General features: G+C 39.2%; 1 protein-coding gene across 3 annotated transcripts in view; it reads left to right on the top strand.

Moving 5' to 3' along the window:
- Window positions 1-25,221, top strand: part of ldlrap1b (low density lipoprotein receptor adaptor protein 1b) — a 75,499-nt gene extending 50,278 nt beyond the window's left edge. The window contains exons 6-11 of one of the 3 annotated variants that reach the window (XM_017695468.2): window positions 7,724-7,810; window positions 11,903-12,030; window positions 16,720-16,754; window positions 22,012-22,043; window positions 22,360-22,407; window positions 24,891-24,970. In XM_017695468.2, the coding sequence (XP_017550957.1) occupies window positions 7,724-7,810; window positions 11,903-12,030; window positions 16,720-16,754; window positions 22,012-22,043; window positions 22,360-22,391 (314 nt within the window). In that variant the 3' untranslated portion in view covers window positions 22,392-22,407; window positions 24,891-24,970. Of the gene's footprint in view, window positions 1-7,723; window positions 7,811-11,902; window positions 12,031-16,719; window positions 16,755-22,011; window positions 22,044-22,359; window positions 22,408-24,890 lie in introns of all 3 variants that reach the window. The other 2 variants (XM_017695467.2, XM_017695466.2) reach the window with 2 other exon arrangements.
- Window positions 25,222-25,871: the final 650 nt, after the last annotated feature.

The raw sequence follows: 25,871 nt of genomic DNA, 5'->3' as shown, positions 1-25,871 counted from the left end.
TCTGTGATGCAGAAGACATTATTTCACACACTCCCCAGGATTCCCACAGGTCAAGGGAACATATAATTAACTGCATGTATGAGCACACTGCAGTTCTGTGAGCAGCCTGTGGGTATGTGGCATACAATAAAGGAGTTTATACTCTATACTGCTTTTCCTTCCTGCTCTTTACAGATCGTTTTGCAAATTTAGCAGAGAGATCAGAAACCTAAAGATGTTCCACTAGGATTTACCGCAGGCTTTTGACAGTTCCCTTCAGGGAGAAATTGGCCTAGAAATGTAGAACATTGCTGCTTGTTTCTAGTTTTTATTTTGCTGGAGGATCTTTTAAAATCATTATCACAACAGTAGCATTTCCAATATGGCCTAAGGCTTCATTAATATGTATGTACACACATCAGAGTTGGGTGGTACAATGGTAATAAGATATATTGTAGTATTTGAAAAAGAATACAGTATTTCAAGTTAGAGGGGTAACTGATTGGTGGCGTGGGAGCTCACCGATAAGTGGCAATGATTGAAAGAGGGGAAAAGTCAGAGCCAGGAAAACTTCGGCAAACAGCTGCACGTACCATGGAACAGGTTCAATTTTAACTTTGTTCCTCCGGCACTCGACATTAGTTTATCATTTCTGCTTGTTTCAACAGAGGAGAAGTTAGTCAGGAACGCCCAATACTGTGGTACAGGGCACTATTTGGGTCTGTAGTAGAGGTCTGGGTGGGACAATTTTTAAAGTCCTGCTCCTGCAAGATTTCATCCTGCTCCCACCTGTTCCCTCAGAAATTCGGTATTATGTACCTCACTACTGCTTGCAACCAAAATGTTTTGGCCCCCTCCTGCCCATGCAGTTCTGTCAAGGCCAACTGGCATCTAATATTTGACGTACTCTATTCACAAATACATTATGCTTTGGCTCTCTGTGAAGTAACTTCACCATATGATTCGTTCCCAGCAAACAAAAAGCAGGAACTAAACCACAGAGTGGTTATTTTTGTTATTTTGCTGAGCTAAGCAACGGTGGCCATCAGACTGAAGGCTCCGCCAGCTCTGTGAGCTACGAGAATTTGAATGTTGTTGACGTGATCATTTCCTTAACAACATTTAGAATGTCTTCATTCATTTTAACTGTCTTACTGTTATCATTTAAAACTGTTTGTATGTATATGATTTAGTGATTGTTCTACTTTATTTATGTTCATTAACTTGTGGGATTTCTCTTCATGTGTGCTTCAGTCCCGCTCCCGCCTGCAGCGGACTGGTTACCCGCCCACAACGCAGAAAATTAGTCCCGTGCTGCAAGATATTGTGGTGGGTTCCATGGGCTCAGCATGAATCCATGGAAATACAGGCCGCTGGTCTGTAGCCTTCTCGCTAAGCTAACATTCAGTTGACCGTTTGAGTTATAGTTGCAAACACCATGATATTCGTTGAATTTTGTCTTTCTTTAATGCCAAAAGCAAAAGAACCCCAACTAGAAGGGTAACCAAAATCACCGTGAGTACTTGGATATGGTACAGATCTGTTGGTAGTGGGCATGACAAAATGCGTGATCATGTTTTTTGTAATCTTGCCATGCTGTGGATAAACCGTATAAGCTTTTATACCATAGGCAACAAGGCATAGTCAGTAAAGCAAAGCTTAAACACAGGACAACCGTCCAAGTGATGTGGCTGTGATGCAGTGCAGAAGCAGAATGGTTAGAATATCCGGTTAAAATCACTTTTTTTTTTTTTTGACATGGAAAACAGCAACAGCAGCAACAATAAGTGGGATATTGAGATTGTAGTGGGAATGTGACAAACACTTTCATTGGCATCTTACCATTGCGGTGTGATCACTGCAACTATGTTTTGTAATACAGCAGGGCATATATAGCCATAATCAAATGAACATCAATGGTGGTATTGAAAATGCTATTGGAATTAAGGTAATTAATATTTAATGTATGGGTGTCCTACTCGGTAATCATCCAGTTAATGCTGTGTACAAATAAGAGTATACTTACTTATTATACTTTCTTATCGTTCAGCCTTATTTGCTGGTTTTCTATTTCACTCTAAATTGAGAGAGTGTATAAAGGACGAATGAAGGAGATGAACGGAGTGTCTTGGTGACGTTTTGACAGCATAGCTGACATCCAGGTAGACCTCTCGACAGACAGAGAGACAGGAAGAGAAAGTAAAGATAGAAATTGTGACAATATTGTTATCTTACATTGCACAGAGAGGGAGAGAAGCTGGGAGAGGAAAGAAATAAGAAGAGCATGTCAGGCCTCACTGACAACTCACATTGATCCCTTTCTCATTGAGATGTTGATGGAAAGACTGTTTACTTGTCCTTTAACACAACTCCCTGTTTTGCACTCTCATCTTTCTCTTTTATTCAAAGCCTTGAACGAGAGGCTTTGATACTGTTTAAAATTAGGTACATTTCCATTTAATAATTTAATTCCCAGGGAAATCAAGGCTGTAACTGGGGCTTTTTAAAAAATCGCCTCACATTTTTAATATTCAGATTAATATTTTGAATTATGCATGTCTTCTGTTTCACCTTTTCCTTCCCTTTCACTTAGTTTGACTGTCTCTTGTCTCCTTTACATCTCCTTCTTGCAACTTTTTGTTGTGATCATTTTTGTCCTTGTCATATTTTTCCCTTTCTTTCTTTTGAGTGATTGTGCTGTGTGTCTCTTTCTACATACGCGTATGAATGTGTGAGTGCATGTGTCTGTGTGACTGATATCAAAATCAAAGCCAGTGATATTGCTTTTCAGGGCATTTCTGGGCGCTACAAAGTCTCTGTGGGAAAGACTAGGACGATAAAAGAGATGATAGCACTTGGATCACTTCTGCCTTTTTGCGTATACACACATATACGTACACACAGACACACAAAACCAGCATAGTCAGTGTTTGGCTACTATTTCATGCTTGTCTTTGGCTTCAGTACTTAAAGATGAGGGAAAATGTAGCTGCCAGAAGCAATCTCGGGGGGCCAAGCACCACTTTCTGCATATGTTGAGTTCACATAAAGTCTTTGTTTACTTTTTTAACTCATACCTGGTGATAATTTTTTTTCTTTGTGATCAGTGGGAGAATGAATGCATATGGGTGGAAAGATCTTCCATGAAACAGTCCTGATTTACTTGTTTTGCTGTTGAAATTTGAGAGCCAATCATATATTGAATGTTATCAGTATAAAGCTGGGTCTAAAAGGCTAAAAACTACAATCTCTACAAATTCAATAACTACAGTTGTGATCAAATTTATTCAACCCCCAATGCTGTGAAGGGTTTTATGGAATTCAGTGCACATTTGTAATTGCGTTCATAATTAAATCTTACAAGGACTTGTTAAAGAACTAAATGCAACTAAAATAGCATCAATTGTTTTTGTCATAAAGTATTAAATGGCCTTTTTGGGATTTCTTCATTGACACAATTATTCAACCCCTTTACGACTACCACTCTTAAGAACAGAGGTTCATTCCAGTGTTTTCAATCAGGTATTAAAACCACCTGTGGATGTCAACGAGCAGCAATCAAGCATAATAAGCACCAATTAGGCAGATTTAAAAGGACTGTGATACTCAGCTCCTTCTAGACATCTACTGGTGTGTTTACAAGCATGGTGAAGGCAAGAGAATGGTCCCAGAAGACACGAGAAGAAGTTATTTCTCTTCACAAGAATGGCAATGGATATAAGAAGGTTGCGAAGTTGTTAAATATTCCAAGAGACCCTATCGGAAGTATCATTAACAATTTCAAGTTAAAGGGCACAGTGGAAATGCTACCTGGTCGTGGCAGAAAGAAGATCCTGACCGCGACTGCTGTGCACTAACTGAAGCGTAATGTGGAGAAAAATCCCTGCGTGACTGCTAAGGAACTGACAATAGACCTGTCAGATGTGGGCACCAAAGTTTCAGCTCAGACAATAAGGCGCGCACTGCATAACGAAGACCTCCATGCCAGAACTCCCAGGCGCACCCCCTTGCTGACTCCACAGAACAAGAAAAGTCGACTGCAGTGTGCCAAAAGTCATGTGGACAAGCCACAAAAGTTTTGGGACAGTGCACTGTGGTCTAATGAAACTAAATTAGAACTGTTTGGGCCAATGGACCAGCGCTATGTTTGGAGGAGGAAGAACCAGGGTTATGAACAAAAGAACACCTTGCCTACTGTGAAGCATGGCAGGGGGTCAATTATGCTTTGGGGCTGTTTTGCTTCTAATGGTACAGGAAAACTTCAACGTGTGCAGGGTACCATGAATTCCCTTCAGTACCAGGAGATCTTGGAGGAAAATGTGATGGAGTCAGTCACAAACCTGCGGCTTGGGAGACGTTGGACCTTCCAACAGGACAATGATCCGAAGCACACATCTAAAGAAGGCAGTTGCAGTGCGCAAGCCTAAGAATGTGACTGAACTGGAGGCTTTTGCCCATTAAGAATGGGCTAAGATACCCATAGGTTGCTGCAAGACACTTGTGTCAAGCTAAGTTTCACGCTTGAAAGATGTCATAACTGGAAAAAGATGTTGTACTAAGTACTAAAAAATAATGTCACTAGGGGGTTGAATAAAACTGATAATGATGTGAGCACAGAAAAGACATTTGTGGTTATTTCATCATAAATGTTATGTTATATTTGTCTAATTTATAAGTGCCTCTTTGATATAATTGTAAATAAGATGACTGAAATGATCAAAATCAATGTCAAACTGGCCAAAACACTTTATTTCAGTGGGGGTTGAATAAATTTGATCACAACTGTAAGAATGACCTATAATAACTCACGAGAGCACTAAATAACATGCTAAATGTGGTGAGGCAATATGTGTGGAAAAACATCCAAAATGGCACTGATCCCTCGCTCTAGGCTTGTATGGTGTATTTATGAGTGTGCATGAGCAGAGCCATCTGTCTGTACATGGCCCTGGGCTCGAGTGGGGTGTCATCATAGGACAGTAACGTTGGTTGACTGACTTGGATATTGTGATGTCTTTGGACTTTGGTACGAAGATCTGCACCTATAGCAGGGTTGAACCAGAGGGGCGCTGCAGAGGCAGAACTGACCATGATAAAATTGTTATTTTTACACTTTTGGCACTCAAATTTCAAGCAAGGCTGTTGAATATTATTATTACAGAACGGTACATTTCAGCCATTCATGGAAAAAAAAAAGTTACTAACTTTTTAATAAGTGGACACATTATGGCTGTAAATTCTGATCAGTTGGCATGTATTTCAATAACATTTAATAATATCTACCCTTTTTTTACCTCTTTTACCACTTAATGGCTTAAGCAGATTAATAAACTTACAAAACTGAAGTTTTGTTCAACTCAAAAAAATTGCATTGTTTGAATGAATCATTCATTCAAAGTATTTACATATTTGCATACATAAGCTAGTTAATTTACTTGTTACCCCACATGAAGTATTTTTTCTACTCACAAGCCATTTTTTGCAGTGTGAGGCCCCCATTTCAAGAACTGCTGCTTTAAAGGCTCTATATTTTTCTTTGATTTTTTTCCCCCTAACGTCCTCTTATGATGTGTATGTGGACTTATGTACCAAAATGACCCTTTGTCAGCCTCTAACCCTTAGAATGAAACAGGCTGGCTTTTTACTGTGCTTTTAAGACCTGCATGTTGTCGCTGTCCAGTGAATAACATGTATCTCCATTTGCGATTTTTACTTTTCTGCATCCTTTGAGCTCAGCAGCTGTCCTTTACATTGTGTGAAAATTTCATGATGATTGCACCAATAGAAATGGTGCAAAAAGGCTTAGAATAAAAACTTTTTCTCTCAGCTTACTTTGAAAGTAAAGAAGGTTTTTGCCCTCTCCTGTAAATGTACTATTTTGGAGATTCTTGTTTTTCCACTGGACAGCGATGATGTGTAAATGACATCTCTTTTGATCGTCTGTCCTGAATTGAGCCTTATTCAAAAAGCTTGGTCTGAAACACAAACACTACATATAACTACAATATGACAAAAACCACAGAAACAATTCATTTAAAACTTTATTTTTGTTTATTGCACATATCTTTGCTGTGTTGGCAGGGGAGCAAATTATGCGTTTTTAAGCTTTAATAATGTTTACATTTGCTAACTGGTAGGTGTTTCATTTAATTTATTGTTAGTAACATTTTTAACTGAACTTCTACTTTAACTATTTCAGAGAGGAGGGGATGGAAAGGAGCCTGGGATTTTTGTAGATGGCAATATTTGTAAATGATAATTATGTAGCTTTTATGTATGTGTGTGAGAAGTAGAGATTACCCCTCTCTCTCTCTCTCTCTCTCTCTCTCTCTCTCTCTCTCTCTCTCTCTCGTGCTCTCTCTCTCGTGCTCTCTCTCTCTCTCTCTCGTGCTCTCTCTCTCGTGCTCTCTCTCTCGTGCTCTCTCTCTCTCTCTCTCTCGTGCTCTCTCTCTCGTGCTCTCTCTCTCGTGCTCTCTCTCTCGCGCTCTCTCTCTCGCGCTCTCTCCCTATCTCTCCCTGTCTCTGTCTCTCGGTCTCTCGCTCGTGCTCTCTCTCTCGCGCTCTCTCCCTATCTCTCCCTGTATCGGTCTCTCAGTTTCTCTCTCTCTCTCAGTTTCTCTCTCTCTCTCTCTCTCTCTCTCTCTCTCTCTCTCTCTCTCTCTCTGTGTGTTATAATGCCCTTAAGCCATGGTTAGGTTGTTTGATGTCCCCTTTCTGTCAGTAATAGAGGCAGTAGATCCAGAGCTGTGCGTGTACGTGCGTGTGTGTTGTGGTAATTATGCACACTCACCCAGCTCTGCCTTTGAACACACCTTAACAAAGATACACACCCAGAAACCACAAGTTCTTGTTGTGAGCACATCTAGGTATGCATATCACAGAATTTACACTGCAGCAGTCGTTGGTTTGTGAAATGTAGTTCAGATGAGCAAAGACTTTATTCAGGAAGAGACACACCAAGTTTTGGAGTCTAGTGGTGTGCCAAAATGCATGCTTCTGTCAGTTAATTATAACTGCATGAACCACTAATCACAGCCATCTGTATTATTCAAAATGATATCATGATTCAAAATAGCTGTGGTCACTTGGCATAACCAATAGCAGCTTTACTTTATTTAACTTTTTTTTCCAACAGCATGAGGTTACTGTGCTGTACTGTACTGCCCTGCGCTGTAAACTGCTGTAAGAAGTTTGAAAGTCATTGACTGAATATTAAGGCATGTTTACTACAGACCACCACATTCTTTATAAAAGCAGGTGGGCCTGTAAGATAAAAGTAGTTATTTAAGCTGAGTGTAATCATTTGTTAGATAATTTGCCAGTCATTATATTTCAGTCATATTATGTTACAACCAACAAAATGTGAATTGGGTGCACTGGGTTAAGGCGAAAAATATAAACAAAAGAAAACAGCAAATCCGTTCATTAAGACATCATAGGACTAAAAAAGCCTTTAAATGCTAACTTGGTTCTCTAACATATTTAGAGGGCAGCACAGAGTGATGTTTGTTTATCTTTTAGGAGTGTAGCTTTGAGTGGTTGAGTGAATATTTAGGATTGGAGTCGATCTATTCATTGAAAATATTAGGTGTCCAAATATTTGACTAATGTTTGCTGCATTTTTCTTTACAGGATCTGATTCTGTCGTTTTTTTTTTAGTTTTTTTTTATTATTATTTATGTAAATGTGCTTCTGATCAGTTATTAAGCTTTGATGTCACTCTGTTCTCTTCTTTACCTCTCAGAGAAAGAGAAGCGAGTGAAGTCGGGTTCAGATGGAGGAGTAGCCAGCAACTCTCACGCAGAGAATTCAGACAGTCTGAAAGAAGGAGGTGAGTCTCTGTCTCTCTCTCTCTCTCTCTCTCTCTCTCTCTCTCCTTCCCTCCCTCCCTCTCCCTCTCTCCTGACTGTGCCTGACTGACGCAAACACAGCACCACCAACAACTGTACAGAGAAGCACACACATCTCTCCTGGCAAACCCTTCCTGCCACATCTGTCAACATGGAGTAAATGTCATGTCACCAGATGATCCATTACAAAAATGAGACAGAAAATGGTTGATAAACACAGAGACAGAAGCAAGTCCTTAAGTTAAGACAGCTGGAGGAAATACACTTGCCGAGCACTATATTAGGAACACCACCTTGGTTCTACTCTTGGTGTCCATTTTATCAGCTCCTCTTACCATATGGGGGCCCCTTGTAGTTCTACAATTACAGACTAGAGTCAGTCTGTTTCTCTTTACCCTGTTCTGCAATGGTCTGGACCCCCACAGAGCAGGTATTATTTGGGTGGTGGATCATTTTCAGCTCTTCAGTGATGCTGACTTGGTGGTGGTGTGTTGGTGTGTGTTGTGCTGGTACAAGTGGATCGCCAGCAGCTATGCTGTGTCTGATCCATTCATACCAGCACGACACACAGAACCACAACTGACCAGATATTATTGTTATCGTGGCCGATTCTTAGTACATTAGTTACATTGACATGGTAGAAGCATGGTGTTGTGCTGGTGAGGCTTTAGCTGTGTCCCAATTCGTGGACTCCATCTTTCGAAGAATGCAGTTTATGTAGGCGTGCCCTGCAAATGCTGCATAGACCCACGAAAGCTGAACCAGAATGAGACGGTCTGCTCTACAGTGGTTTTCCTGTTTGCAGCACACCGCTGTTCCCACCCTTACCGCTGTGCCACAAAACACCCTACCTCCTGTCAGGTTCTTTCCTTTTTATGTTTTTGTCGTTTCATTTGTTAGAGCTGGCAATGCCTGCACATAAGCGTAAGTTTTGCTTCAAACCACATTGGCTTTTTAAAATATTTGCATGGTGAGCTATTCAACTCAGTTTAAACCGAATATTCGCACTTAAGTGTACTCCTCAGCCACCCTTCGCTCCTCTGCTGTTCTTGAATCCTTGCCAGCATGCAGTAAACCTCGGGGTATGTTGGTTGGTGAGGGATCCACCTGTTGGATATTTCATTGCCATGGAAAAGGAGGACACATTTCTCAGCCACATACGAAGGAGCCCTCGAAATGGGACTGCCTAGTCGCACCACTGTGAACGCAATTGGCCTTGAAATGCAGCCTCCAATGGATGCATTGAATTGGGAGACAGCTTATATATTAGAAACAGTAGCAACTAATAGGCTCCAGTCAGTACCTGTAAACCTAGGAAGTTTGACAAGGTGCAACTGATAAAAAGACTGCATGTATATATTGTCAGCGTTTCAAAAAAAACTTGCAACTCACTGTAGTTGTAGGTGAAGGATTACAGTGGAAGGATTGTGAGGCTGGGCACAGTTTGGCCCTTGTAAGTGGTTCTCTTCTACATGAAACACAATACAGAGCACACAGAGACTGGCTTCCTCTGTGTCATACGAGAAGGATGACTTTGCAGTACTGAGTGTGGGTGTCCCATGAATGAGAGACAGACATCAGAAAGGTCATGAACATGAGCCATCGTCCTCACAAACACGTTTTCCCACTGTCCCAGAGAGCCAGTGGTAATTGCTCTGCTTGTGAAAGAGGAGCTGCTGAATCTAATTCAGAGATGGACAGACGTTAATATGGAGGCGAGGGAGGGATCAAGTACAGGATGCAACGCTAAAACAGATGAATGTGATGGTTAACTTTGACCGTCATCCACCCTGAGCTGAACTGCAGATGATAAGCGAAATTAGATAAAAATCCTCATATTCACCAAGTTTGTATTAATTTATTTGACATTAATGCTTATGCATGTGCGCAGTGAAAAATGGCTCTGGCTAAAGGTTAAAGTAAATATAAGGTTGTCACAACACCAGAATTTTGACTTTGATGTAGCCACATTTGATACCAAATGTAGCATCACAGTTCTCGCTTTCATAATGATACTATAGCTAACAAATTTAACCACTTGTCATTGTGTATATGCAGTTTTAATGACATTTGGTAGAAAGATGATGACTTTAACTTGAGTTAAAGTAGAGACACCCATGGTAAAATGTCACTCCAGTAAACATAGATGTTCCTCCCTTTAGACCTCCACCTGAGTAAAAGTTCTGAAGTATTTGCCTTCAAATGTACTTATCAAAAGTAAAACATTATGACTTTAATGTCCTGTTATCATTTTTGTAACAAGACTTGCTTCATGAACTCATTTTAGGTGAAAGTCCTCCAGCGTCTCTCTTGGTAAACCAGTCTTTTAATAGAACGTCATTAATTAGTGACGCTGACGTCTATTAAAATGATCATAAGCACAAAACGCTGAAGGTAAACAGTTTCATCAGGTAGAAATGAGTGGCTCTGAAATCACTTTTTGCAAACAAGCAAAGTTTCAATTTAAAACTTATTTGCAACTTAGTTACAAGTTTAAATTTAATAAAAACTTTAAACACAGATTCACCAACAAGTTTTCCTTTACTATATTGCATCTGTAGGTCTCTGTTACAAATTACTTTAAAATTACCATAAAATCACTCAAATTACTATAAAACGAAATAGTGTTTGTATAAATTCTGAAAAAAGACGCGTCAGTCTCAACTGCATATGTTGACCTATTTCTATATTGTGCTCTATTTACACAAAGTTAGGTTAGTTCATCATTTATGTTGAACAGACTTCCAAAATGTTACGTTGCTGCACTGATGTTGAACCGTGTGGTTGCACTGGGTCAGTATGACCAATAGGTCAAAACAAGCTCAAAACAAAGTGACTGCTGTGACCTGATTGGTGTTCTGGCTTTGCGCTTCTTTTGTTTCCACATGTGACGGTTTTATACATACAGAAACCAAAAAGAACGACAGATTTCACAAAATGTAGTGGAGGAAAAGTAAAAAGTCGCCCAAAATGGAAAAAACTTAAAGTACAGATACACCAAAAAAAATACTTAAGTACAGTAACTAATTACATTTTCTTTGTTACTGTGCACCACTGTACACAACTATACATGGCGTCATTCAGTATGTTCTGGAGGGAAGGCTAACAGCTAACAGTGAAAACATTTGTGAGATGATAACATGATAGAACCACATTTTTTGGGCTGTTTGCATGGCATATGAATAATCTGTAATTGACAAATACCAAAATTAACCCAGTATTCTAAGAGGTAAAACAAACAAGAAATAGTAAGTGCCTTATATCGATTGTTTCTATGAGCATACCTACACGTATGTTACTAAATACTACTCTTGTCTTAGTTATGCTATGCTGAAGGTCCATCTCTGTTTACTGGAGGCAAATTAACATATTCAATGTGGTATTTATCCTTGCCCAAGGATAAGCTCACATTTAGGAGATTGACGATTCTCTATAAGGGGGTGCTGTTAGTACTCAGGTGAATCAGTGAAATGGAAGGAACTCACTTGAACCCACACCAGCAGGATCTCATGAATGCATATGTATTGCAGGCAGTTTTAAAGGTGGTTGTTCACAGACAATCAGGGAAGTGGGTTGTTTGGATTTATGCTCTGGTTTGAGTTTAAAATTTCTACTGTCCTTGATTCTAATTGCAAGGAGAAGCAAATCAGTCATGATTTTAATACTTTGAACTAATTGTGTAATATTGAAATGATGTAGTTGCTGTATTAAAATGTTTGGATACATCATACAACACCACTAAATTTGATTGGATCTGTGACGGTAAAGTGCTTTTCAACTTTCTGTTGCCTAACACTTCATAACTCATTCACACGTTTACTGATTGTAAGTTAAAGATTAGTGATTAGTGACATTACAAAAGCTTACTCATTATGTGTGTGTGCCAATGCAAGTAAACATCAGTGTGTAAAGGAGAGTGGAAAGGGAAGTACAGGTTTTGTAACAAACGTCTGCAACACAAATCTTTATAGTGTGAAATGCATTTTCCTGCCTTTGGGGAAAGAGCTTCAGATTGTTAATGTTGATTGTGTGTGTGTGTGTGTTTTTATATTCTTTGTGCCTGTTGTGTTTAGAGGTGGCTACAGGAAATCTGCTGAACTTGGAGGAAGGAGCTATCATGGCGATGGTACACTCAGGATGTGAAGACACCCACACACACACAGCACAGAGCATCAGCACAGAAAACAACAACACTGTATGGGTAAGCACACCTTAGCCAAAGAAGAGCTATGTGTGATATCTGCTAAGGAGGTGGCAAAATTTTGGCCACTGAAATTTTGTCCATTCAGTTTTTGGCTAAAAGAGAAATATGGATGAAAATTTTGACCAAACAAACCCCAAGATTAAAAAGGCCTACAGTGAAGTCATAAAATCTGACTGACAGCTTAACTAAAAGGAGAGAACCAGAGCACTCTGAAACAGTTTGGCATCCCTCAGCTCCGCCGTCCACAAACCTGAGTGACCGTGAGCGAGCAGCGGGACGACAGCACCAGTTTACTATAATTCCCTGTGTCCATGGACCCCTGGATCTGCTGCCTTTATCTACGTGGGGACATGAACGTAGACCAAAAGCTAAACTGAACAAGTGAGTTTTCAGCCTAGATTTGAAGATTGCGACTTAGTCCTGAACATTTTCTGGAAGATCTTTCCAGAGTTTGGGGGTTTTATAGGAAAAGGCTGTTCCCCCATCTGCAGCCATATGAATTCTAGGAACTATTAAAAAGCCAGCACTCTTTGATCTGAGTAATTGTGCTGGCTTGTAATAGGAAATAAGTTCTCTAAGACTTTACAACTCATTTTACAACTCATTTTATCATGAAAAAGATAAACAGTGTTTAAATAAATGCTGTCCTGCACTGCAGCACATGCGTTTGAGCAGCAGCACGTCAACAATGAATAGGTGGTGTGGAGCCATTTCACAGTTTCTATGAGGGACAAGCGATTTATGCCAAGTATCAAGACGGAATACAGCACCCTGGAACTTCTGATGTTGTCGAGATCATTTGACCTTATGGCATGTATCATAATTTTAGTAATGTTTTTATAGAAACAGTTTTTTTTTTTTTTTTTTACTTATTGCCAGTTTTTAGTTTTTTGTTTACAGATGTCAGTTTGGTTTCAGCTAAGAATTTTCATTTTGCTGCATCACTAATATATACTGCTGGTAAATACGTCAAATAATATGTCTTTGTTTTGGTATTCCAGTGAACGATGAGTCATTAAAAACTTCAAAGGCAAATGCATCCAGGACCAGATGGCATTTTAAAGCTTTGAAACTTTCATAGTGTTTTTGTATTCTGACTTTGATGCTCGCATCTTAATTCTGACTTAGGCAAACGTAAGCAGATTCTGTTCTGATACAAGTGAGAATAATCTCATAATCATCTAAATAATGCACAAGGCCTGTCATCAGACCTGTCCTCAGGGCCTCCCAGATGGTCCTGAGGAAAAAAACACACGTTTGCCAAATGAATGCACGACTACGTGAGGAAACGCACAAACTAATTTACTTATTTTGCTGGTGTTTTAATTCTTGTAGAGCTGGAAGCTGAGAAATCTGCTGGTCTTTAATGACCAATCTCTGTAGATTGCTCCTATATTAATATGTGATTTGGGGTATTCCTGTAGGAGTGACAAATGTGGATGGAGGGTGTGGAAACAGACTAATCATGCCAACAGATTAATTTGCACGTCGTTTGCAATTTACTGTGGGTGTCATGGCTTGATAGCTGTAATCCCTTCACCTGTCTTTATTGCCAGTTGTGTGGATATAATCTGTCAGTAATGTGTGTGTATATTGTAGTTATTGTGTAAATAGCAATGTTGTATGCATTGTAAATGTTTCCCCAGAGGAATCTAATCTCTGTCTGCTGCATCTGTATCATATGAACGATTACCACTGACGGTAAAATCTATTTAAAACCTGTTTAAATCCAGTCAAAAAGCATATTTATAATAAAAGCCAATTGTAAGCTGCTTCATCATCTGCCTATTGACGTCTAGTAGAAGTCAACAGGTTTCTGATTCTTTTACTAGGGACAGAGATCAGAATTATTGTTCATGGTAATCAATGGTAGGCCAAAAAACACTAGAGTGTTTCTTTTGATAAGTTGTAGAAGTAATTAATTGAAAATGTGAGTTTGCAGTTAATACAGTTTAATTGGTTCAGTAGACTCCCTATTGACCAGTAAAGTAAACAGCTTTTGTTCCCCTTACAGGAAGTGTGTTGTGAGCCTACACAGTTGGCTATGTTTTCAGGTTAATTAGTGATCCTGTGTGGTTCAGCACGCCTCATATGGCATCAGTACACTGTAGTGAATTATGGGAAGATATACATTAATTATTTGTGCAGCTTGAGACTCATCATATGAGAAGTTCACTGATGCATCGATGAAAGCCGGTTTCATATCCATACCCTGTTCTTTCATTTCTTTTGTCTAACCCATTATTTGACTCCTGTTTTTCTGGATCAGGTTTAATTTTTCCCCCCATCTTCCACTGACTGTATTGCTCATAAGCGCAAAGCCTAAAATCACGCGTCATTTATAAATGATTTAAATGGGGAAAGTTGTTGTTGTTGTTGTTATTAGTATGGGAATTGAAATGGATCATTTATTGCCCTGTTTTTAACATTTTTAAGTTCGCAAGCACTTAATACTCTGATAACTGCAGAAAATCTGATTTTGTCAGTAATCCGATCAAGGCGTTTATATGCGCTTCAGTAATCAGGTAATGGGTAAAGGTCTACATGGTCTTCATGAGTCTGGCAGTAATCAGATTTCTGCTTTGCAACTAGCCAGTAAACTCACAGAAGAAGACGTGACAACGTAAAACTCAAACTTCATGCCGTGACTTTTATTTAAACATCGCACCACTTCAGCTGAAAATAAGAGCATACATCATCTAGAAGATGAAGAACATTTAAATCCTTCATTTCGTCAAGAATGTAGTTGGTTTCTTGCTTATTTCCGGTACAGCAGTCTGTACTGCACAGAAAGTACTGGTGGAAACACAGCATGGGCTCTACAGAAACAACAAAAGCATTTCCCAAAAACAGATGCAAGTTGCTAATCAGAGATTATTGTTATCGGCCCTGTAATTCTTTCAGTACATACGTACTTATGTGCTTTACATGAATTAGGTCATTTGCAACTGATCGTTTAATTGTCCTTAGTAAATTGCCAGCATATTAGAAAGGACTTGCATGTTTATTGTACTTTGTTGAAGGAAATTCACTGCAGTGTATTGATTTATTTTTTTTTTAGTGAAAAGGAAAAGTCCCCTTACTAAGGATGCGGTGATGCAAGAGGCCATGAAACAAACCCATTACTGCAGCTGTTCTGCTCTTTCTGTTCTGCTCAGTCATCAGCTGCTCTCCAGGATTACTTGAAATGGCACTGTGCAATCACACTCATTACTCCTTGAACAATGCTGGATTCTAAGCATCTGACTTTATCAGAGAATAACGGGAGCACCGGCCCTCAACCCCTGCTGTAATAAAGGCTTGGCTGGACAAATAACGCAGATAAAATTATTTACCTCCGGCAGCCATTAAAACCTTATCATTAGAAGCTCAGCAGGTTTGCTCAAGGCAAAACAGGAGTCATCAGACATTTTGGTGTTTGCTGGAGAAATGCAGCAGGTTGAAAGGCCAAGGCAGTCAAGACTGAGCCTGTCATAAGAACACTGGTTAGATGTGGGTGTGTGGGTGTGCACATGTACTGTGAGAGTTTTTTTAAATAACTGCTTCCTTTGGCAAAAAAAAGAGATTACCTGTAAGAGTGAAACAGTACGTCAGTTTTTGTTATGTGAGATACGTTTTAAGCTAAAAAGCATACATTTTTTTATTTTTTGCATCAAATTAAAATAATTTAATCTTACAAGTCAAAAACATCTAAATATAATAAGTATAAGTGGGTGCAGTGTGATATATTTTTATTTTTTTATTTTTTTGTCATCACTACTTTTAGGAATATAATGGGGCGTTTGTTTTTAATAGAACAGTGGAAACTGTTCCAATTTATCAGTATACATTGCACATTTTGTGTTGTTCATTATTATTTCATTACTTTATTATTGGTTTTTTCATTCTTTTTCATTTCATTCATATCCATCCATCTATCCATCCATTTTCTAAGCCGCTTCTCCGTCAGGGTCGCGGGGGGGTGCTGGAGCCTATCCCAGCAGTCTGCAGGCGGAAGGCAGGATACACCCTGGACAGGTCGCCAGTCCATCGCAGGGCATTTCATTCATATTTTATGAAATAATTAAATATCATGTGATCGAGAGCACAATAATATATACCTCATTTACGTGGATACATTTCCTGTTCACTTAAATAAATAAACAGCAATAATAATTTAGGCATTTCTCCACCCAAAGTTGGTAGTATGAACAGCCAAACATGTACATAAAGTAAACTATATAAAAATGTCATTTAAATAAACAAGATTTTCAGTTAAGTCATCTGATACGATTTTATGTTTGAAACCTTCAAAAACGGTGCACAGTGGTAAACATGACCCTGTACCAGCTTTTTTTAAATGTGCTGCTGGCATCAAATTCAAATGGGTAGATATGAAGCAATAAAAATTCTCAGTTTCAAAATATGACGTGTACTTGTCCTGTTTTCAATTAAATAAAAGTTTCCCCTTCATATACTTGTAATTGACCCATGCCTGATCATAGATTTTTTTAAAAATAGTTTTTAATAATGATTTTTTAAACGGTATTCTATCAGAGCACAAACTCTTCCCACCACTGCATAGGGGAAAAAACAAAAATTAATAAAAGTTTTGTGACAAACCTAGTTAATTGCATTATATTTATCATGTGTACACAATGCATTTAATTGTGTGCGTCTGTTTGTTCTTTTATGTGTGTCTTGCAGGAGCTTGACGATGGGCTGGATGAAGCTTTCTCAAGGTCAGTGATCAACAAATGTTTCTGAGTAGATATAATTACACTGTGCTGTTTGAAATTACAGACCATGCTGCAATACAAAGGGAGGTAATCAGTGGTAATAACATGTTTTGTCATCTGCTTAATTTCTTGCCTCTGCTGTTTTGTTTTGGAGAAAAAAATGTTTGACTTTCAAGTGTAACTGCAAAATTAAACCAAGTTGCAGCTCTTTTGCGCACTTTCCCTTTAGTTACAGTTTCTGTCTTTGGCCCCAGTTTCACATATTTCGAGGGTAATCTTCCGCTGTTAGACCAAAGTGCACAGATCACAGGTAACACCTCCAGAATCCACAATCACTTGTTGTTAGGGAGACCATAATTATTATGATGTTGCCAGAGAGGCTTCTTTAGAGCAATGCAATGAAAGAGCCACTACTGGTTCCATAAAACCCTTTAAATTGATGATTCTGAATTGATGAAAGAACCATTTATGTACATGAGATGCACTATTGGGAATCCATTTTTGGCTTTTGTTGCCCAGTATTTTGGTGCATCCCTAGGAAACTACTGTCAATGATCAGAACCAGATCTCTGGGGGGCATCCTATCAGAGTAAAGTGGTCAAGGAGGGAGAGTGGCTTATGCTATGCGTGGGCAAGGAGGGAGGGCTTATGCTATGTGTGCACCCACACTCAAATGATTGGGCTTTTTATAAATTAATAAAGAAGTTTGTAAGTTCTTTATCTTAAACCAAGCCAAAGATCTATGTTACGAAAGCAATGTAGAATTATGTTATGCAATTTTTAACATACAACATATGGAAAATTAAGTTGAATCTTGACCTCAGAATTGAAAATTGTGTATAAAAACCTTAAAATATGTCATGTGCATGCTGCAAACACGGAATATATTACAATATATCAAAATATATATAAATACAAGACATATTTAGCCATTATTAATTTTTGCTGAATCAAAAATGTTACTAGAATATAGAATTATTAACGTATTTTGATATAAAACTGAATGATTTTTGGCAATCCAATTGAATTCATTCCGATTACAGATTTACACTGAGTTTTTATGCCAAGTCAGAGTGAGACGAGTTTTTAGCTGGCATGCTTGTGTTTTTAATTGCTGTAAAATTATGACAGAAAAATGAACTTCACCTGTATTAAGGAAGCGACGAGAGGAAGACATCATTTTCTGAGACACATAATCTCCCACTGCTGTCTTTTAAAGCTCAAAGCTTAAACTCTGTCTCCTCTGAAGACCAGTTTCTGCCTCCACCTTGTTGAACGTTATAAACATTTTGCAGTGACGTGATGCACATGCAGTCGTACTTAAACTTTCCGATTGGGAATATAATCAGAAACCGGCATTTACATGGATATTATTCGTCTATTTAACAGATTATTTACAGGATCATCCACCTCGTTCAATCGAATAGAAATTGTATTCAGAATGGCCTAAATCGCAGTAGTCGATTGAGGTGTGTACATGGACGTATTTTATTCCAATTGAGATATTAGATGGATTGTTAAAGGATTATTAGACTAAAGTGATCATTAGTGGCTTATGTTCTATAAAGCTTGTTAAACCTCACAACAGTGGCCTCCAAGCATGTAAGAATACAACGCATCACACTGTATTATATCGTATCACATTTATATCTTATCCTACCATATTATCGCTAGCATATTAGCTTGTAGCTGATCAAGACACTGTAAAGCACAAAAAACAGCCGAACACGCTTGGGGGAAAGCACCACCCACCAGATCTGTTACGTCAGCTAACAGACGACTGCACTGACTAGTATCGTGTTGAGTGATGGGAGGAGAAGGGGGGCCATCCTACCCACCCAGAGAGAGCGAGGCCAGTTGTGCTCTCTTGGACTCCCGGCTGCAGGTGGCTGTAGCATCACCGGGGACCGAACTCGTGATCTCCTGATGATACGGCCGACGCTTAGACGGTTGTGCCACTCGGGAGCCCCTTTCCGGTACTTCTTAATTTTGCTGTATCAAAAAAATGTATCAAATCAGTACACTGTGTCGTATTGATTTGAATTCTAGTAGCTACAAAACAAAAAACAAAATGCATTTGCGGGCAGAGCATGGACTGTCAGTTGTTTCAAGAGTGAGTGTTGATATGCAGTAAACATGGTACTCGCAAAATTTAAAGAAACATTAAAAACAGTGGCCAAAGACATTTTGTCTCAGGAGTGTATTGGACTTGTTTTTGTTCAAGTGAGACCAGTCCGACCCCCACCAGGTCAAACCTTTGTTAAAATCTTTACCGTTCAAGGTCCGTTTCCATGGTACATTTATCCAAAATGTCAGTCTCTCCGTATTGGAGCAGGGTTCCTGAGGCTGAAGCCTGTGAGAGCAGATCTTTTGGGACTGGGTAAGAGGGCATCTCCATTAGACCGCGTCTCGCCTAAAACTTGCAGGGTCATTCTCGGACATTTCGCATCATGGTTTTTTTTTTTTTTTTTTTTTTTTTTTTTTGCTTTAGCTGCTGCCACTACGGAGGGTGAATATGAAATGTGCCAAGTTCTGTTGCCATGGTGCTGCAGAGCATGTGCTGGAGGCTGTTGCTTCGAAACAAGTAACCAATAATGCGCTCTTTAAATGGCATTTTGTCCTCTGGCACACAGTAATTAGTGTTTTGAAATGATTACTTTTTGTGTGAGGTTGTAAACAGTTGTGGAAAGCAGTTAAAAAGATAGAAATGAGGGTAATCCTTCACACACATGTAAACACACATGCGCGCACGCACACACACACACACACACACACACACGCACACACACCCCCTCCCGAGGGTGTCAGACTACACCCTTGAGGTGCTGTGTTAAAGCAGCAGGGGTTCGTCTCAGCTCCTTTCTGCACTGATTGTTCATATGTGTGCAGTAATTAAAGGCAGTGGCTCCGTAATTAAACACTTTTTGTTTTTTTTTTTTTAATCTCTGTGGTGATTAATGAGGATTCATCCTCTGAATGAAGAAGAGCTGGTCAGAGCTGGGACCAGCAAAGCTTTGTGTCACTAGAGAAGATCTGGGGACATTTTAATACTAAAGAAAGCATTCGTTCAAAGCAGTTTTCAGTGATGGATTATCTTGACAACCTTACAACCAGCACGCTATTAATGAATTGGATAATGTGGTATGTAGGAGGGGCACCAATGTTGAAAATTTGATAAATCATTGTTTCTGTGTCTGCAGTGACTAGTATTTGGGTTTCTTTCAGAATACACTTTGAAAATAACAGATTTAATAACTCAAAGTTTAGTTTTCTACTGAAAATATTCTAAAATTGACCAGATATGCTGTTTTTATGTTCATTACCTAAAAAATTCCAACATTGCTGTGCTTCCTGTAAATGTCTCTGGGCCTCAAAGATTTTTTACTGTAATCTATGATCAGGGCCATGCCCTATATCTGGTGGCCATTGTTCAACAAAGATGTGTAAAGAAGAGCACAGATTCAACTACTTTTAATGATGTACGAACTGCTCTACATCTTATTCAAGAAGCTTTCACTAGCATGGAGGTTTGAGCACAAATGATGAATCTGCTTCAATACGTGAAATCAAGTGCCAGCTTACCAGCACCTCATTTACATATCATTTACATGAAGCACGCTCTGATTTATGCAGATGTTTGGTAGGGAGCCAATAAAATGGTATCGTTCAGCAGCGCATGAGCCAATGTATGTTCTCGTAGGTGGAGTTTGAAGTCAGACAGTGAGTGCAAGAAGGGCCTAGGTTCGATTCCCGGCTGGACCAATTGGATATGCTTAATTGCCCCTAGCTGTGGGTGTATATGTCTGCCTGTCTGCCCTGCGATGGACTGATGACCTGTCTAGGGCGTTTCCTGCCTTCTGCCCAATGACCGCTGGGATAGGATCCAGCTCCCTTCAGTGACCCTGAAGGACAAGCGGCTTAGAAAACCTTTGCATTTTTATACAGTGTCATCAGTAGAAATTCTAGAAATAGTAGACATAATATTTTTATTATATTATTGGTATTAGAGATTGCATTAATAATAGTGGGTAATAATTTTAGGTTGTTAAACTATTATACTCCATTTTGGACAGACACCCCAAAGATGAAAATGAGGGATAACAAAACATGCATCTGCATCAATAAGTATCTGTATATGATTTCATGACCGACATATTTATGACACTTTAGATGGGATGATTGCCATGCTTTGTGCTTAAAAAGAAGGAGGACGCCTCTTAGGGGACAGGCTAAGACATTTGATTGATGCAAGTAAACGCAAGACGGCGATTTGAGACATCATTGAAAGACAATTGATCTTTTTTTTTTTCCATGTGTACATTCTGGTAATGTGTTGATTGTTGCACAGAAAACAGCCCATCTTGCTTTCCTCCTCATCAGAAGAGTGACTACATCATTGATATTGATTGGTCATTGATTGGTCAGCTGTGGTTGACAAATGGTGCTCAGTAAAAAAGTTTTTTTTTTCCCCCCCATGTTGTGTGCTCAGCTTAATGCAAAGCACATTGTGCAGACTGAGTGCTTTTCAGTTGCGTTGCTTATTGTTCCATAAGCAACAATGAACAGAAGGGTGCCTGAGAAAGAGAAAGTATGTATGGTGGTGCACGTTTCAGTTGTGTTGGCTTGTATTAGACCTCATTAACCTTTCCAAACAACATTTCTGCATTTGATTAAAACACCATTCTCAAACTGATTTTTACAAAAATGTTCTACCACTGAATGTTTTGTGCATATTTTTGTGATAAATTAAAAATTAAACAAGTTAAGCTTGTGATAGCCCAAGCTGTCTGTGTAAGAGCAGGTCTCTAGAGTGTAGTTGTCCAGTGCTGATTTTTATGTGTAAAAAAAGAAAAAATAATAAAAATGAAACAGACCCCACATAAAAGCCCCTTTAGTGGTTTGGTATGTGCAGTGTATATATAAATAGAAAGTATAAATAGAAATAGAAATGGAATATAAATAGAAAGTTTCTCTTGTATGAAGTTGTTTGGTCATAAATGCAGCCACACAGCACTTTGGACCTTTTTGCTCAGCCAGCCCACTAACTGACCTCCAGTAAACTTTTAGTACAAGTGGCAGGGTGTAGTTGAGACCATTAAAAAGGGACAAAATTCTGCCATCTGGTGGCCAGAAGAATATAATTTAATCAAAGAAGGTTTTTAAAGATTTTATATATTTTAATATAACTGAAACACCTGCTGATATTTGGAAAAATGTTCCATCACGTTGTCTTTCTTCCCCCTGATGTTTCTCTCTGCAGCCGCAGTTTGGATAGTTTTGAGTCATACTCAGGTAAAGAAGCATCGTTAAGTGTGTAGTGCCTAGAGCTTCCCATTAATTGTCCATCCAGTTCCATTGTCCATGGTGTTACCATCCTGCAGTGATGCACAGAATCCTTCCATTTTCTCTCATTGTGTCCATTTAGTGGCTTAGAACCCTGTTCAATTACAAAGGTACCTTATTTTTATGCTTTGTTGATTTAAAAAGCAGAGAAAAAAAGTTGGAAATGGTTCAGGGTTCTTGGCCTCTTTAGATGTAGTGCTCATTCCTGTATGTTCCTACATCTTGTTCCATTTTCCTTACGTTTACTTTTTTGTCTTGTCTTCAGCCGTCTGTCGCCCACTATTGCTACGTCAGTGAGTGCATTGCCATGACGGTGAGCCACTGCAGCAAGGATAGTGTAGTGATATTCTTTTGTGCCTGCAGAAGCTGATGAATAAATATCTTTAGGTGCGCCTCTGTGCCGTTGATGTACTCCACAAATTTGAATTCCTTTCGAGTTGGTAGAGTTTCAGCCAACTGTGCTTTTTAATTAAATCTGATATGCTAAGATGAAGATGTGTATATTAAAATGTGTATATTATATATACAGTGCTGGTTCAGTAAGCATTTAGAATGTCGCTGTTGTGGGAACAAAACGTCGTATCTCCAAACTGGTAACTTTACAGGAGAAGGAAAAACACTTTACTTTTAATGTGAGTCAATGGAACCAGACGTTTTTCCCAAGTCGTTTTGGGCCGTTTGTTTTGTCCATTTATCATGAAATTTAAACACAATGTAAAACTTAAGGCATTTCCAAATTGTATGTCAAAAACTGAAAAACAAGGAAAGATGCAAGGATTTTTCTTCTGACAGCAGCGATAAACACAAACATTAGCACAGTAAGTAGCTATTTAATGTATGTCAATGTGTTTGTTTGACCATTTCCAAATCTCTCCTTGTGGCAGCCCAGTGTTATTTGCTGCTATAATCCAACACCTCATTTGGCTTAATTAATCCTTCATTAAGTTAAACCATGTGTGCAGGTGATGAATTTGAAAGTAACTGTGTGGTAGCTGAGAGCACCAAGCCTGTGTTGTTCTAATGAGCTCATTCATACCATTTCAACTACTTTTTTGAAAAGTTGTTCTTGTTACTTTTTACTGTGTTTATCTGTCTGCAGTATTATTTCAGTATTATACAGTGTTGGTCTGCTGGCAAAAACACTAACTGCCAATATAAATACTTAAAGAAATTGCTTAGGTGCCTTGTATAGAGCTTTACTTACATCTCAATTGTTTTTCCTCAGGGTGGGAATAACTCCTACAAAGATTAAGCGCAGCAGCAGCATGTAAATGATTCAGCGATGATGTTCATGAATGTTCAGAAAGTGAAGGAATACTCAAGCATTTTTCGGCCTAATCTGTGTCTGCCGTATCTGTATAGCACTGGCGATTTTTTTTATACATAATTATGCTGCATTTCCCTGGAGCTGAGAAGAACTGAATGAATATTTGAAATATGTGACTGTAGACTACAAATTCGAAACGACAGCTGTTGAAACATACAGCTGTCTATGAATAAAGATCTTAGGATGAGAGCGGCCTGAGAGAATGTCTTAGAAAAGTTGTTTTTATTAAGTTTATCCATGCACACTCTGGCAGTATCCTGTGAAAATGCTACTGCGTTAGCAATATAGAATCACAAATTCTTCCCTCTCCTCTTGGAAAGCAGTCCCACCTCTGAAAGAATGATTTGGACAGATTAACAAGTTCTCAGGTCAGGACCCCCACAGAACAGGTACTGTTTGGGTGGTGGATAATTCTCAGTACTGCAGTTACACTAACGTGGTGATGTGTTAGTATGTGTTGCGCTGGTGCGAGTGGATCAGACACAGCAGTGCTGCTGGAATTTTTAAACACGGTCCACTCACTGTCCACTCTATTAGACACTCCTACCTTGTTGCTCCACCCTATAGCTGTAAAGTCAGAGATGATAGCTCATCTGCTGCTGCACAGTTTATGTTGGTCATCCTCTAGTCCTTCATCAGTGGTCACAGGATGCTTTTGGCTGGATAGTTTTGGTTGGTGAACTATTCTCAGTCCATTAGCAACACTAAAGTGTTTAAAAACTCCAGCAGCACTGCTGTGTCTGATCCACTCGATCCAGCATAGCACAAACTAACACACCACCACGACGTCAGTGTCACTGCATTATTGAGAATGATCCACCACCCAAATAATACCTGCTCTGTGGGGGTCCTGACATTGATATTGAAGAACAGGGTGAAAGGAGGTAACAAAGTATCAGAGAAACAGATGGACTACAGTCTGTAACTGTAGAACTACAAAGTGCTCCTATAGAGTAAATGGAGCCGATGAAATGGACAATGAGGATAGAAAAAGCACAAGCTTTTTCAAACCAATTCAGTTAACCTCTTCTTTGTAATGAAACATGCAGCTGGTCAGTGTTCTTTAGATACTGACAATATCTATACATATTTTGATGTGATGTAATGAAATTATTGTGATTGTGATGAATATTATGTTACCCACCCTTTAAGGTTTGTTTTGAGTCATCAGCTTTTTGATAAACAGACACTGCAGATAGAATTTATTGGAGATTAGGCTGTAAATCCCATTAAGTGCTGGAAATTTAACAGAACCTGTTGAAACATGTACATTCATTATACATTAGTAATGCAACACCAGACATCAGATTTTCAAAATGGTAAATTCCAGACTGTATTTAAAATGTTTGTCTGGTAATATGCTCTTAAATGCTATGCATGCTGCCCCTATTCTTTGCTGGAGAAGTGGAAAGCTGTGATTTAGCCTAGTTTGTTAAATTGCTCATTCTCTGTTTATTTGGGGCCCACAGACTCGCTGAGTGTCGCGCTAACCCCCAGGTCCTGGACATTGGGCTAAACCCTCAGGACTACAACGCTGAAGAGTGCCTGTCGCCTGGCAACTGGGACAAAGCGGATGCAGAGGCTGCTGACGCTGAAGACGCTTTTGGCTTCTGAGAACGAGATGGGTTAGTTAACGAACCTGAATGGACAGGCGAATACAAGTAAAGGGAAGGAGGACGGTCCTCTTGTTGGTGCTTGGAGATGCAACTGGGTAAAGAAGCTGAGGAGATGCTGCACAGCCAGTCTTAACACAAAAACTGCACCCAGACCAAAGCAATACAGAATAAATGACGTCTCCACCCCCCCCCCCCACCCCCACCCCCCTTTGAGTGCTACACTATATGTCCAAAAGTTTCCAGACACCCCTTCTAATTAGTTAATTTGACTATTTTAAGGTGCACCCATAGCTTGTATACAGCTTGTATAATCTCCATGGAAAAGCACGATCAATACAATGGGATGCTCTGAAGCAGCTGCACATGAGCCTAAGGTCACCATGCCCAGTGCCAAGAGCTGACTATGGGGGTATAAAGCCCTTGAACATTGGGAACTGCATTCTCTGGACTGATGGAGCTCTGTCCCATTACTTTGAGATAAATTGGAGCTGTAATGGCTGATTGCAATCAAACCCTCACAGCAGTGTTCCAGTGTAAAGCCTTCTCCCTATTAATACTCTTGGCTTCAGAAAAAGCATTGGGTCAGCAAGTGTCCACAAACTTTTGGACATATAGTGGTATTTTAAATGAGACCTTTTCTGTTACAGTCTGTAGGTTGTTTTTTGTTTCTTCTCATATTTGTATTAAGTGTGTCTCTATTAAAGAGGAATTTTCACAATATCTGCATATTTCTGTGGTTAAGATGTAAAGTCTTTCAGAGTGGTTTAAAATGTGCAGTTCTAGAGATTCAGGTTAAGATAGGAACCAGACATCAAAGCATTTAGTAGAAAGGTT

The sequence above is a fragment of the Pygocentrus nattereri genome, chromosome 5, assembly GCF_015220715.1.
Source record: "Pygocentrus nattereri isolate fPygNat1 chromosome 5, fPygNat1.pri, whole genome shotgun sequence".
NCBI lineage: Eukaryota > Metazoa > Chordata > Actinopteri > Characiformes > Serrasalmidae > Pygocentrus > Pygocentrus nattereri.
This window is presented reverse-complemented; position numbering and strand designations above follow the sequence as displayed.